Consider the following 14,490-nt stretch of genomic DNA (forward strand, 5'->3'; position numbering starts at 1 on the left):
CTCTTGCTCTCTCATCTCAAAACTTTTTACTGATGTATAATGCATGCTACTAAAAATTGCACAGATTGGGCTGGCCAAATAGCTCAGGTGATTAAAGGCCTGCAAGCAGGTGCAGGGGCCAGGGGTTTGATCCCTGGATCTGCCATGCTGGCCCCGCCCCTGGGGCATGCTGAGACAGCAATTGAGACTGGGTGTAGTGGTGTGCACCTCTAATCCCAGCTCTTGGGAGGCTGTAAACAGATGGATCACTACAAGTCCAATCTAGTAGTGAGACCCCAAACACCTGTAGACCCTTCCCTAAAAAATACAAAAAGAAAAGAGATACCTTTTGGACTGGAGAGGTAGCCCAGTGGCATATATAACTGCTTGCCTTGCAAGTGCAGTGTCCTGAGTTCAATCCCTGGTACCGCAAAAAAAAAAAAAAAGAGATCATAATGCAGTGGTACCTTGGTTCATGAACGCTTTTGTTTGCAGTGTTTGACAATTTTTGTTTGTTTACTAACTTTGCATCTGGAGACAAGCACAACTGCAGCTGACTCTCCCACACAAACACAAACATGGCTGTCTTTTCCAAAATCATGGAACAAATCAATTTCATGAACCAACCAAGGTGTCAGTATATGCAGGTCAGTGATTGTTTTCATGCAAGTTTTTCTTTTTTTCTTTTTCTTTTCTTTTTTGTGGTATCGGGGATTGAACTCAGCACCTTGCGCTTTCCAGGCAAGTGCTTATTCTACTGAGCTATCTCCCTGGCCCAGTGATTGTTTTCATAAGCAGTTTTTGCAGATGACTTTCTGCCCATGTTACCAGTACCCCAGAAGACCCCTCAAGACCACCTTAAGTTGCTACTCTCCCAGAGAGCAACTACATCTTGACTTCTAATCTCATAGAAGTGTTCTGTTACTGATTTTAAACCTTATTATAAATGAAATTATACAAAATGTATTTTTATATTTCTATTCCTTTTTTCATTCAAGATTATAAGATTCTCCAAAAAATCTTTCCTATAGTTGTAGATGGCTCATTCTTAGTATATACATATTCCATTATGTGAATATTTCGCTATTCATTACCTCACCAATTTGGACAAGTTCCAGTGTAGGGTAGTATAAATAGAGTTTTGTGAGCACTTACACACTTATCTCTGGGTGCATATGTGTATACATTTCTGTTGGACATATATAATATGAGGTTTGTAAGATTACATGTGATTGTAGCTGGTAGATACCACTTTTTCTCAATTGTGCCAATTTACGCTATCAAGCAGAAATTGAGAATTCTGTATGGTTCATGTTCACCATTTGGTATTCCGTCTAGTGTGTGTATCATTATCTTATAGATTTAATTTGCATTTCCCTGGTTATCATTGGAGTGGAGTACTTTTTCATATGTTTACTGGGAGTTTACATATTTTCTTGGGAAGTGTCTGTTAAGTCTTTTGCCACTTTTCTTATGATTTATCTTTCATATAAATTTGCAGAGAAAAGAATATATACAAGACCCTAGTCAGAAATTACGAAATGTTCTTTCCATCTACATATTTCCTGTTATTTCCCTACTAGATTATCACTTGATAAACAGAAGTATTAAATTTTAATGCATACACCTTTATAAACATTTTCTATTTACTAGTGTGAGATTTAGGGGTGCTTTTTAAGAAATCTTCCTTTTTCAAGGCCACAATAATGTTCTATGCATTCATCTAAACATTTGTTATGCTTATGGGTTTATGTGTTGATTTTATTTTCCTTATTTAGATCTGAAATATATTTGAAATTGAGCTTGTGAATAGTGTGAGATAGGAGGTCAAGATTCTATTTTTCCCATATAGATATGTAATTGATTCAGCACAACTTGTTAATAAGGCCAATCCTTTTTGTACTGTATGTGGTCCTCTTTTAATGGGCTATAAGGAAATTTGTTAGAAATAGATCGATGATATAAAATGTTTGTTTTTAATTTGGAGCTCATTCATTTTTTAATTTTTAAGACTGACGAGGGTGGATGTCAGAATGCAGTGTTTGAGAGAAACATCAAGGTCAGTAAATTTAACTTTATTTTTATTTATTCATTTATTTTGTATTTTAGGGAAGGGTCTACAGGGTGTTCAGTGTCTCACTACTAGATCGGACTCATAGTGATCCGCCTGTTTACAGCCTCCCAAGAGCTGGGAGGTGCATGCCATCTCACCCAGTCTCAATTGCTGTCCCAGCACACCCCAGGGGCAGGGCCAGCATGGCAGGCCTGGTTGTTGAACCCCCGGCTCTGTGCCTGCTTACAGGCTCTTTAATCTGTTGAGTTATTTGGCCAGCCCAGTAAATTTAACTTTAGTGATTTGGGCTTAGATTTCAAATAATAGGGGTTGGAGCAGGCCTGGCACAGGGTAAATCTGATCTGCTATCAGAAAAATAAAGTACTTGTTCTGTGGGTTATTGCCAACTTGGAGTCAAAGACAGATCACTTAAATTGTTATCAGTCTTGAGCATATACAGAATCTGGCAGATAATTATACTGTGATTCAATAGCAGACAAAGAATAAACTGGTAATAATGTTTGTGTGTTTTTATGTCTAAGGATACAACTTGTTTCATGGTCTCTGGAGTTCTTCCTGATACTTTTTACACAGTTAGAATAAGAGTCAAGACAAATAAATTATGCTATGAGGATGATGAACTGTGGAGTAACTGGAGTCAAGTGATGGGTATAGGTAAGTAAACAGAAATTTCATTAAAATTTAAAACATTAATGCTGAAGCAGAAAATTAACTGGGGAAAAGGATGTTATACCTTCTTGATGTCAGCCAAATGGTACTTATAATTTAATTGCATCTTCTGTTTAATTAGTATCAAGTCACCCAGTGTTCGTTGACAATATATAACTATTTGGAAAACCACAATCACGATAGTCAATAGTGTTATTTTCACTTCCGTCCCACCTCCATCTTCGTTAGCAACATGAACAAAGACATAGAAGGCAGGCATGATCAAATATGCAGGTTTTACCATGCTAGTGGACTGTACTATATGTTGGTTGATTGAATCAAGGACAAATCAGTAATCTTGTTGGCATTTCATAGACATAAACCTGTATCTAGATTGGAGGAAAAATCACTTGCCAGTGGAGACACTGAGCAGTCCCTGCTCAGGTACAGGATTGGAAAGACCTGAGCTTTATACACATGTATGGTAAAGTGGAGTATAGGACTTCACTTGACTGTAAACTCAATGGGACTCAACAAAGTGTCTTCAAAAGGAATATGTGGTTTTGGGCAGCAGTGCTAGAATGGGGGCTGCGGTCCTAGTCCTGGGTGGCACACAGTGATCTGGACACATTGGAAGTATGCAGCATCCCATTCTGAGCACCGTATTGCAGGAAATGCAGTGACAGACCAGACTCTGTCCTTGAAAGTGGAATCAGGATGTTGAAGAACCTCAGATCTTGGTGAGAAACAATTGGCAGAATTGCTGAATTCTAATATGTGTGGTATTGTCAAGTTGAAATGGAAATACGCTTTCTTCCTTTTTGTGATTCCAGAGTGCAACAAAGAACCAACTTTTAAATAGGTGTGTAAGACTCAGAGATGGGTTGTTGAGGAAGTCACTTCTCTTATTAATTGCTAGGTCAAACAAATTGTCTGCTGGTGGAAGGTTATATTAGTTATTTATTGTTGCAAAGCAAATTATTTCAAAGTTGAGTGTCTGTAAGCAATGCACATTTATCATCTTACTGTTTCTGTGGGTCAAGAATCTAGGCACAGATGGCCTCAAGATGTTACAGTCCAGCTCTTTAGAAGGATTATAGTCTTGAGTGCAGGCTTGGGTGGGGCTGAAGAATCCATTTCCAAGCTTCCTCCTGTGGATGGTGCAAAGCCTCAGTTCCTCACTGATCACTGGATGTAGGCTCTGGCAGGTTGAATTGTGTTCTCTCAAAATGATATGTTCAAGTCTCAATCTCCAGGACCTGGGAATGTGAACTTTTTTGGAAATACAGTTTTTGTGGATATAATCAACTGAAGATGAGGTTGTATTGTTTTAAAGTGAACCCTACATCTAATAACTAAGTGTTCTTATCAGAAAAGGAAACACGGAGACAGAGATACATATACACACAAAAAGACAGCCACGTGAAGATGGAGGCAGAGGTTGAGTGATGCAGAGATTCCATTCCAGGGTCCATGAGAATCTAGGAAGAAGCAAGGAGAGATTCTTCTCCAGAGTCTTCAGAGGGAACATGACCTTGTGGATACTTTGGTTTTGAACTTCTAGCCTCCCCAACTGTGAAAAAATAAATTTCTGTGGTTTTAGCACCTACTTGTGGTTATTTGTTGCAACAGCCTCCAGGAACTAGTACAGAGGCTTTCCTTAGTCACCCGGCACTTAGCCCTCTGCACAGGGTTAGCTCCTGCCAGAGTAGCTGCCCTCTCCAAGTGAGGGATCCAAGCAAGGAAGAATGTGTGAGAAAACACCCATTGTGGACACCATAGTTCTTTCTCACCTAATTTTGGAAATGATGCCCCATCACTGCTGCTGTTTGATTATTTAAAAGCAAGTCAGCTAGTACAGTCCATGTTCAAAGGGAGGGGATTTCAGAAGAATGATTACCAAGAGGCAGGAATCATTTGAAATTGTCTTAGAGATTGCCTCAAACAACAGTGTTTGGCCTTGACACTTCTTTGAGATTGTGCCATTGTGGGAAAGAGGACCACATAAACAGACAAGTGGCATTCTGTGTGTTATGTGTATGCAGGCTTTGGAATGGATGATGCTATATGTTAGACCTCCCTGAATTGTGTACTAAACACTTCTGATGAATTACTGATCCTGCTGAGCTTTTATCCTTCTTATCTGTGTAAATGGGAGATAATGCTGTCTGTCTGTCTTACATACATAGGAGATAAGCATGTTGAAGCACTTAACTGGAGCTTGCTTGAGAATAGCAGTCATGGTAGCTATTGTTAGGTGTTCTAGTAGTGGAAAATAAGTAGTAAGAAAAGATAGTCACTGTTTGAGATGACATGTTTAATAGATGTGATCTCTTATATCTTTTTGTGTCTAAAACTCAAGATATCCTGATATAAGATGTTAAGATATCCTGATTATAGTCAACCCTAAGGTGATTATTCATCCTGGAATTTTTAGGCACTATAATAGGACATTAATTATTAAGGTAGCAGAAATCATCTTTAAAAAAATAGGTTGGGCTAGGAGGCAGAAATAACAATAGCTAACAAAATTGTCCCCTGTTTTATTACTAAAATGGCTCTAGTTTTTATGTCTTTCTGTTTGCTTTCCATCCTTCAGGTAAGAAGCCTAATTCCACATTTTACATGACTGTGTTACTCATCATCCCGGTCATCGTTGCGGGTGCGATCATTGTCCTTCTGCTTTACCTAAAAAGGTGAGGCTCCTGCCAGGACAGATTTTAGTTTCTGCTAGCCTGGTTACTATGGCTATTATTCTTGGAGCTTTTTAAAATATTTTCCCAGCGTATTAGAAGCATTTTCACCCTAAATGGCTTTCGATGGCATGACATGAGCAAAAGAAGTACTCTTTGTGCCCATTTGCTGGTGAGGTTAGGGCTCTGCTCAAATATTGCTTCTTTTGGACATTTTTAGCATTGTTGAATAGGCTCTGCATTCATTTTCTCACTCACATGTTTAATTTATCAAGGGGTATTTAGTAGCTCATACAATGAAGTTGTAGAACTAGAAGCCGGGAGTGTACCTCAGAGGTAAAGCCCATGATTAGCGTATCTGAATCCCTGGTGTTGAACCCCAGCACCAAAGAAGAAAAGAGAAATGAAGATTATTGTCAATGAGATGACTTAAGTAGTACTAATGCAAGCAGAGTGCCACCTAAAGCTACAACAATGAAGACTTCACAGATTGTCACTAATAGATGGAGCTCATTCCTTAAGAATATTCTGTTTTCTCTATCTCCTTGCAAGCAGTTTTACTTGCTGTTGCTATTAACTAGGTAAGATTGGAATAAGGCTATTAATCCAGGTCCGGTACCAACATTTTATATTTCAACATTATTTAATTATGCATATTATACACCAAATGCCTATTCATGGGCCATACACTGCCCTAAGTGCTGGTGTTAGAACACTGAAAAGGACAAAGTCCCTATCTGTATGCTATTAGGGTGCACGCGCGTACACATACACATACACTTCACGTAGTGAAAAATAAAGTTGCAAGTTCGCAGGGGATGGGCTAGTTAGTGGCTATGAATACATTTTACATAGAAAAGTCAGGGAGGTCTCTCTGAGTGACATTTGAGGAGAGAAATAGAGGAGTGAACCAGTAAAATATTTGAGTAAAGAGCATCCCAGCCCAACTCAATAGCAAGTGCAAAGGCCTTAGGGCTGGAGTAAGCTTAGTGTGTCTGGTGGTTGGGGGAGAGACAGATAGTGAGACTGAGACATAGAAAGAGAGACAAAGAGACAGAAGGAGAGAGACAGACAAAGAGACACAGAGGCAGACAGAGACAGAGAGAGACAGACAGACAGACTGGTGGCTGGAGGGGAAACAACAGAGAAGTTGGCAGACCAGACAGTGCAGTCCATGGAGAGGAACTAAGTTTTTTTCTTAGCACAATTGAAGATATTAGAGCATTTTAAGGAGGGAAAGAGTGTGGCCTGAGGAAAGGATCACTGTTGCTTCTGAGTGAAGAATTGACTTTTACAAGTGTGGGAGCAGGTAGACTAGTTAGCAGGCATTGTAGTATTTGGGGTGTAAGATGAAGACAGCCTATAATAGAGGGTTAGCGATAAAGGTAGGAAAAAGTGATCAGGTTATGCAATATACTTTGGAAATACAATTGACAAAGCTTGCTGGTAGCTGCTTCTCTGTGGCAGTGTGAGGGAAATTGAGGATTCGAGGATACCCAGTAAGAGTTTCATACATAAACAACTAAGTGTTGGTGCCGTCTGTGAGACAGAGAAGACTGAGGATGCTGCCTTTTGGGAAAGATGAGGGCTTCAGTTTTGAACATGTTGATGCCTACTGGGTATCCAAAGAGACATGTGAAATAGGAATTGTGTATGTGAATCTAGAGTTTAAAGGGGAGCTCTGAAATGGACATATGATTGAGGGGGTCATTGTCATGGAAATGTGTTTGAAAAGACCGGAAGAGAATTCTCCTGAAGTGAGTACGGTACAGAGAAGTAAAAAGAACAAAAAAACTGAACCTTGAGCACCAGTAGGTATTCCCTGAAAGATAGGTCACCTTCACCAAAGGGAACTATAACATTCAAAAATGGAAAGGAAAGAAGTAAGAAAAGAAAAAATTAAAGTGAAATATACTACATTCTTGGATTGTTAAAGTCATAAAAAGCAAGCTTTTGTTGGTCTATTAAAAGTACAACATCAATATTATTGAAATGATAGAATATAAGTAACTGCTTATCACAGAGCCTGTTTGCTCCACTCAAACTTGTTGCTCTTAAGAGAGATTTCTCACGGCCTTTTAAAAGAATTGTTTTCACAACTGTCATGTCACTAAAGGGGCTTGTGTGTGCCATGACTTTTGCCAAGTCATGACTTTTGTGTACCTTCCTTTAGTAAGGCTGCCCCTTAAATGGGGCACTTCTATCCGGTGGATGGTTTGCTCAGAATTATATGTTTTCTTAAAGGCTCAAGATCATTATATTCCCTCCAATTCCTGATCCTGGAAAGATTTTTAAAGAAATGTTTGGAGACCAAAATGATGATACCCTGGTAAGCACTGACTCCATGGGAGTTTGAAATTGGTCTTATTTTTATTTATTTATTTATTTATTGGTTTTATTTTTTGAGGCTATAAAATTTGTAAAAAAATAATGGTAAAGTAGCATAATATAAAAATCATAATTTCAACAATTTCAAATGTACAGTTCAGTACATTAAATACATTTACAGTGTTTGGAAAGCATCACAACTGTCCATTTCGAGAACTTGTTCAATCATCCCACACAGAAACTATGCTCATCCCACCCACACACATTTGGTGGATTTCCTAGCTTCCGTGGGACTAGGCCTCAGTGCCTAAAGCAAACAAGCTACCTCAGTCCTGAGATAAACATCCTGTCTGATTAAACTCAGCTATTAGTTGCTAGGAAACCTTGTGTCACATGTTACTAACTTTGCAAAAGTATAAATAAAATACCATTTTGTTGTGAAAAAAAGAAACTAACTCACTAAACAGTAGCTATGCATATTGCCATTCCTGTCTCAGATAAACCCTGTACTTCTTGTCTCTGCATCTGCCTGTTCTGGATACTTCATGTACGTGGAACCAACAGTATTTTTTTGTTTTATGTCTACTCATTTCAGTTTGCCTCAGGTTTTCAAGGTTTATCATGTTGTAGCGTGTACCAGAATTTAATTTCAAAAATTGTTATTTTAAACTACAGTTTTATCTAAAAAGGTTAAAGAGCTGATTTAAGGTATATCACAGGCCATGCATGGCAGATAAAAAGTCGTTAGAACACTTTGTCTATTTTAGATCATGGGCTATGCATATTTTTGAGGTATAATACTCCAGACATCTAGGCAGAAGAACATCTAGGTGCCCTAAGAGACAAGCCTTCTTTTTTTTCACATGGAATTTTATTTATTTATCTATTGTTAATTTTATTGAGAAGCAAATACCAATGAGACAGTTTCAAAACCGATTAGTAGTAGTTTCAATAATTAGTACATTGCATATTGTTGTCTTCATAGTGGTTATTCATAGTATAAGATGCAGACATGATATCCTGTCCAAACACTATTAGTACAAATCTTACTTCTTATTGAATTTAAAGAAAGTAGCTGTATATCTATCCTAACTAATTTGTATATACAGATGCAAAATGGTCCTTCATTTGTATCCCTTTTTTTGTTTAGTTTTGTCAAGGATGGGTATTCCATTGCCATTTAAATATTGTAGACATGAATTCAGCAAAGTAATCCAGTATAGTCCAGTAGTCCATGATAATAGTGGGTTTTCTGTAGGACTGGCAATATCAGAAGTTATTGACTTGAGCCTTTTACAGCTCAGCGTATTAATATGGCTTTACTTTTTATAACTCATTTCTATACTTTTCTGCTGGATGGTTAAGACCAAGATAAAGCAAGACCTATATAACAAGTAATGTAACTTTTGTATCTGCCAAGGTCAGTCAAATCCCCTCAGGATTTATTTTCCATAATTTTATTGAGAAATAAATATCAATGAGACAGTTTCAAATCAAATTAGTAGGACAGTTCCAATGATTAACACATTGCATACAGCCTTCCTAGTGGTTGTTTGTTGTACAAGATGCAGAAATGATATCCTGTTTACAAACACCATTAGAATAAATTCCTCTATTCCTTGAATTAAGAGAATGTAGCTATATATCTATCCTAACCATTTTGAGTACACAGATACAAATACACAAATAGACATTCATCTATATCCCCTTTTTTGTTTAGTTCTATCACAGACAAGCCTTCTGACTGTTGGATAATTTTAAAAACTCAATATAGGAAAATATACAGTGCAATTGAAATGCACTTTGGTTACGCCGTTGTGTGGAAAATCAGACTCCAAATACAAGAAAGAGAGTAGGCCCACTCCTTTAGGGTTGGTTTCCAGCAGACTCTAAAGGTAGAATTGTAGACAGAAACCTGAGGAACAAAAGAGTTTGAGTTTTCTGTGATAAATACATTCACACTAATGAAATAATAAAAACACTGAATGAAATAAATGCCAATATGACTCTCTCGCTCTCTCTCTCTCTCTCTCTCTCTCTATATATATATATATATATATATATATATATATATATATATAAAATCAGTTCTAATAGGCATAAGGCAGTTAATTTAAGGAAGGAACACAGCATATTAGATAATAACCCAGGCTCTGGAGTCAGATTGTCTGGATTCAAATGTCTGCTGACTCACTGACCATCTTTTTAACTTTAGGTGATTTCCTTATTTGGGACTCAGTTTTCCTATTTGTAAAGTGGAGGTAACTACAGCACCTGCCTCATAGTATCATGCGGATTCAATTAATTTAATATGCAGTAACTTAGTATAAACTTAGCTGCCTGGCACATTGTGTTTAATAAGCTTTGGTAATGAGTCCTTTTAAATGAGTCTTAACTATTGATAATCATTTACATCTATCTTTCTTGCCAAAATGTAATAATGGTTGATTCACAGTGGTGGCAAATTTGGCTAGGGAAGGAAGGCAGAGAAGCTGGAGACTACCAGAGAATTCTTTTGGATCACTGTCCCACCCGTTCTCCTTCACAGACAGTGAGTAACTGCAGACTGTTGGGATAGGGCACCGCAAGTCAGATAGGTCCAGAAGTCTAGTACCTAATTACACTGTAAGTGGGGCAAGTGTGGCAACAGTGGTTCTTCAACTTTGATCACAGTCAAATGGAATGCTTGTGAGATTTCTGAGCTCCTGCTCCAGAAATTCTGATTCAGTAAGTCAAGAGTAAGGTCCAGGCACCTGCATAGTTAACAGAGCCCACAGGTGATTCCTGTCATGTTACAGTAGTCTATAGGAGGAGTGGGGTCTGCAGAAAAGGTGTCGGGCACCTTGTCTAGGTGGTAAGAAGCCTCTGAAACAGCGCAAGACGCATACCAAGGAGATGGATGAAGAAGAAAAGGTTTTCAATAGCAGAAACAAACAGGGGAGCAGCGGTTGAAATTAAAAATCTGGCAAAAAGTAAACTTTTCTTTTTGCTTAAGGTAATAGTGCCACTTGATTCCATTCCTATTTAAACATCTGGATTTCCTGCCATAGCATCTTTTGCCACCCATAGCTAGAATAGAGTGTTATCTTACAGTTTATTGTCTATTTAGGAATAAACTTTAATGATGATGATGATTTAAAACATAGTTTTTGGTCCACACTTTGAAATCACTGTTAGAGACATTTTCCCTCGTCAGTATTTCTTTCTTCATTTCAGCAGCTTCTCCCCTATAGATACTGAAAGTTGAGAATTGTTCAAGTACTATAACATTTCTACTAAATTATTGAAAGTCTACTGTATTCCAAACTATGTAACAAGTGCCTTGCATACTTCACTGAATCTTGCTATCCACCCTGTAGAGTAAGGGCTGTCAGTGTCATTTTACAGATGAGGAACTAGAGCACCAGTGGAACTGACTTAGCTATGATCACACAGCTGGTTAGTACTAAAGTAGGATTTCACCCAGGATTATCTATTTCAAGAGTTCTCTTACTCTTTCTACTGTGCTGTATTGGCTTGTAGGATAGAGTGCTTATTCTCAAAGATACCACTGTCTTCTGAGAGTCTTGTCTGACGAAAGAAGAGCATTTGGATAGGAGAATTCTGAGAAAATATTTGAGTCACATTATGAATAGCTTGCAATGGGAAGGTGTTAGGAATATTACTCTATCAACAATTCAGGTGGGATGGTTCAGAGAGAAGAAGCACACACCAACAAACTGAATTGCCCCATTAGATGTCTTGTTTGGCTGGTCTAGTGTGATGTATTTAAATTTTTTTCTATTTGGAAACTTAGACAGGACATGTGCTCTCTGATTCAGGCCCTACTGGTCTCAGTTCCCACTGTGGTTTCACACACTGGCCTAAGTGCCAGATTTCTGAAGGATGTTTGAGTTTGCTACTCTGCTTTAGCAGGCTGGAGGCTAGTTGAAGTGCCAGGAAACAAATGCCCAATATTTGTACAAACATGTGGGCATTGACCAACATACACAACACATCCAAAGCCAACCCTTGATGAGATACACACTTCTCCCCTAAAGAATTCCTAAAAAGAGGCAATATTTCATTTGTAATAAGTAGATAGGGAAGTGGCACTGCTTATTCATTGCTGGTGGGCCTGGCATAGGGTATACCGACTTAGTATCTGTATTAGTCAGCTTTCCCACTGCTGGGATACAATATCCAACACCCACACAACTTGAAGGAGAAATTAGCTCAGCATTTCAGGGGACTCAGTACGTGCTTGGCAGGCTCCAAGGCAGAAACATGAGGGCAGAAGGGCAGGGTGGAGCAGAGTTGTGTGGGAAGCACAACACCACAGCACCAGAGAGGAAGAGACAAGAGACCAGATAGAGTATACAGCCTCCTGACTCTGTGACTACCAAGACACACAGTAAGACGTGTGTTCTACCAGGCCTCCAGCCAGCTCCACAACCAATCAAGTTGCCAGAGTTAAACTTAACTGGCACCTTATATTATGCCTTATTCAGAGTATTTACACCTGATGCATTTCAAATCTTGGAGTTATTCACTGTATATTTATGTAGACTTTGCTAGCTGAATATTTCTAATCCAAAATTCTAAAATCTAAAATATTCCAGAAAAAAAAAGTCCCAACTTTTGACAGCACTGGGGATGTATCTCAGTGACTCAGTGCCTGCCTGGCAAGCATGAGGTCCTGAGTTCAATTCCTGGTACCAAAACAAAACAAAATGTGTGAAGTATTATGTCAGCACTCAAAGGTTCAGGTATCTGCTGGGCATAATGATATGTACTTGTAGTATTAGCTACTCAGTATATGTGCTGCCGAAGCGAGCACATTATTAGCTACTCAAGAGGCAGAGGCAGAAGGATTGTAAGTTGGAGCTCAGCCTGAGTGACTTAGAGACACTGTCACACACACACACACACACACACACACACACACACACACACACAGAGAGAGAGAGAGAGAGAGAGAGAGAGAGAGAGAGAGAGAGAGCTAGAATGTAGCTGAATGTTTTGTGGGTTTAATCCCCATACTAGGAAAAGAAGTTTCTGACTTCTAACCCTTTCAGATATAGGTTTTACAAATTAGGAAGGAGTACTTACCCTGTATATCTTTTCTGGAGGACAATTTGATAAAATTTAACAAGAATCTTTGGTCCTGCAATTATACTTTCAGGAACAGGCTTTTTTTTCCCGATTTATTTATGTAGTATTTAGTACAAGGTCTCACTACACAGATCAGACTCATAGTGATCCTTCTGTTTTTCAGCCTCCCAAGTGCTGGGATTACAGGCACTTGTCACCATGCCCAGTCTCAGTCGCTGTCTCAGCGTGCCCCGGGACCGGGGCTGGCATGGCATGCTGGGGATCGAACCCCAGTCCCTGTGTCTGCCTAAGCAGGTGCTTTAATCCGCTGAACTATCTAGCTGGCCCTAGGAATAGATTTTAAAGAAATGGCCCAACAATAGCACAAGGATGGTTGATACATCATTTTTTTCCTAACCTGAAAAATTAGAGACCAATGAATCATCCACAGTCAAGGATTATTTGAAGAAAGACTGGGTTTTCAGAGTTTACTGTTTTAACACAATACTCATGCGTGTAAGAAACATTATGCATAGGTAGTATACTGCAATTCTAATTGTTGTACAAAGGCTGCAATGCACTCACAGAACAATGAATGGAAGGAGGTAGGTTACAATGAATGATCATCTCTAGGCGGAGGGGTTGTATGTAACTGATGTTCTCTACCTCAGATTTTGAAATTGCTGATGAGGTGTATGATTTTCAAAATAAAAGAAGCCCTGTCCAAATCACTCAGAAAGAGAATCTTGTAGTCATCTGGGGCTGAGAGATAACATGGATTTGAATTTAGGTGGTACCCGAGGAGACTGATGTAGGAGACATTATTAAAAGAAGCTCATTGTGACTTAGTGATTCAGTGTGGATGGTGGAAGGTGGGGAGAGTAAAAAATGATTTCAGGTTTGCAAATCTGAGAGATAGAGTGAATGATGGTAACATCAACAGCAAAATCAGAACAATTATCTTTCTCAGCGATGGGAAAATTGCTTCTTTTCAGTTTGCTGTCTAGAGGATAACATGTTTTTGTTCCGATGAATCAGATAATTCACAGTGGCTATAGATTGGTAAACACAATCAGTTCTTTAGCACGGAAAATATAATAAAATATCAGATATGGGAAAGAGTAAGAGAACAATTTTTCATGTCTGCTTTTAAGCAGATGTATAATCCACTTGGTTTATATGGCTGCAACCTTCACAAAGCATGGAGTTAGGAATCACTGTACCCCTGGAGGTCATCTGATGAGGTGGATGATTCTAACTTTAGTGCTGTCCCTTTAGTTACTAATTTTCAAAACTCCAGATTCTCTTCTAACTTACGTTTTTTTTTTTTTTTTTGGTAGAACCGGGGATTGAACTCAGGCCCTTGCACTTGCCAGGGAAGCCCTTATTCTACTGAGCCATCTCCCCAGCCCCACTTACTTACTTTAGACATAAGGGCTTTCTAGGAATCACAGAGAAGTTTCTCAAGGAATCTCATGTAGAGTAGATTTGAACCAGGTAGCCCATAATTACCAAATCCTTTTTAAACATGCTTTTCATTCATACTATACCATCAGTAGTGCTTTAAAAAAGTTTGGATACGGCCATGAATAAATTATATTTAAATCTTCGTTGTATTTTTCTTAAGGTTTCTAGCATTTTAATGATGTTTTATTCATCACTGTAGCAACATTTTAGCCAACGTTTCTTCCTGTT

The 14,490-nt window shown here is 38.6% G+C and overlaps 1 protein-coding gene across 1 annotated transcript in view; it reads left to right on the top strand.

Annotated features, from left to right (window-relative positions):
* Window positions 1–14,490, top strand: part of Il13ra1 (interleukin 13 receptor subunit alpha 1) — a 59,785-nt gene that overhangs the window by 33,278 nt on the left and 12,017 nt on the right. Inside the window, exons 8-11 of the mRNA XM_023706034.1 lie at window positions 1,991–2,038; window positions 2,575–2,707; window positions 5,301–5,397; window positions 7,639–7,723. Coding sequence (XP_023561802.1) covers window positions 1,991–2,038; window positions 2,575–2,707; window positions 5,301–5,397; window positions 7,639–7,723 — 363 coding nt within the window. The remainder of the gene's footprint in view (window positions 1–1,990; window positions 2,039–2,574; window positions 2,708–5,300; window positions 5,398–7,638; window positions 7,724–14,490) is intronic.

Source organism: Octodon degus, unplaced genomic scaffold (genome assembly GCF_000260255.1).
Source record: "Octodon degus isolate 3935 unplaced genomic scaffold, OctDeg1.0 scaffold00236, whole genome shotgun sequence".
Classification (NCBI taxonomy): domain Eukaryota; kingdom Metazoa; phylum Chordata; class Mammalia; order Rodentia; family Octodontidae; genus Octodon; species Octodon degus.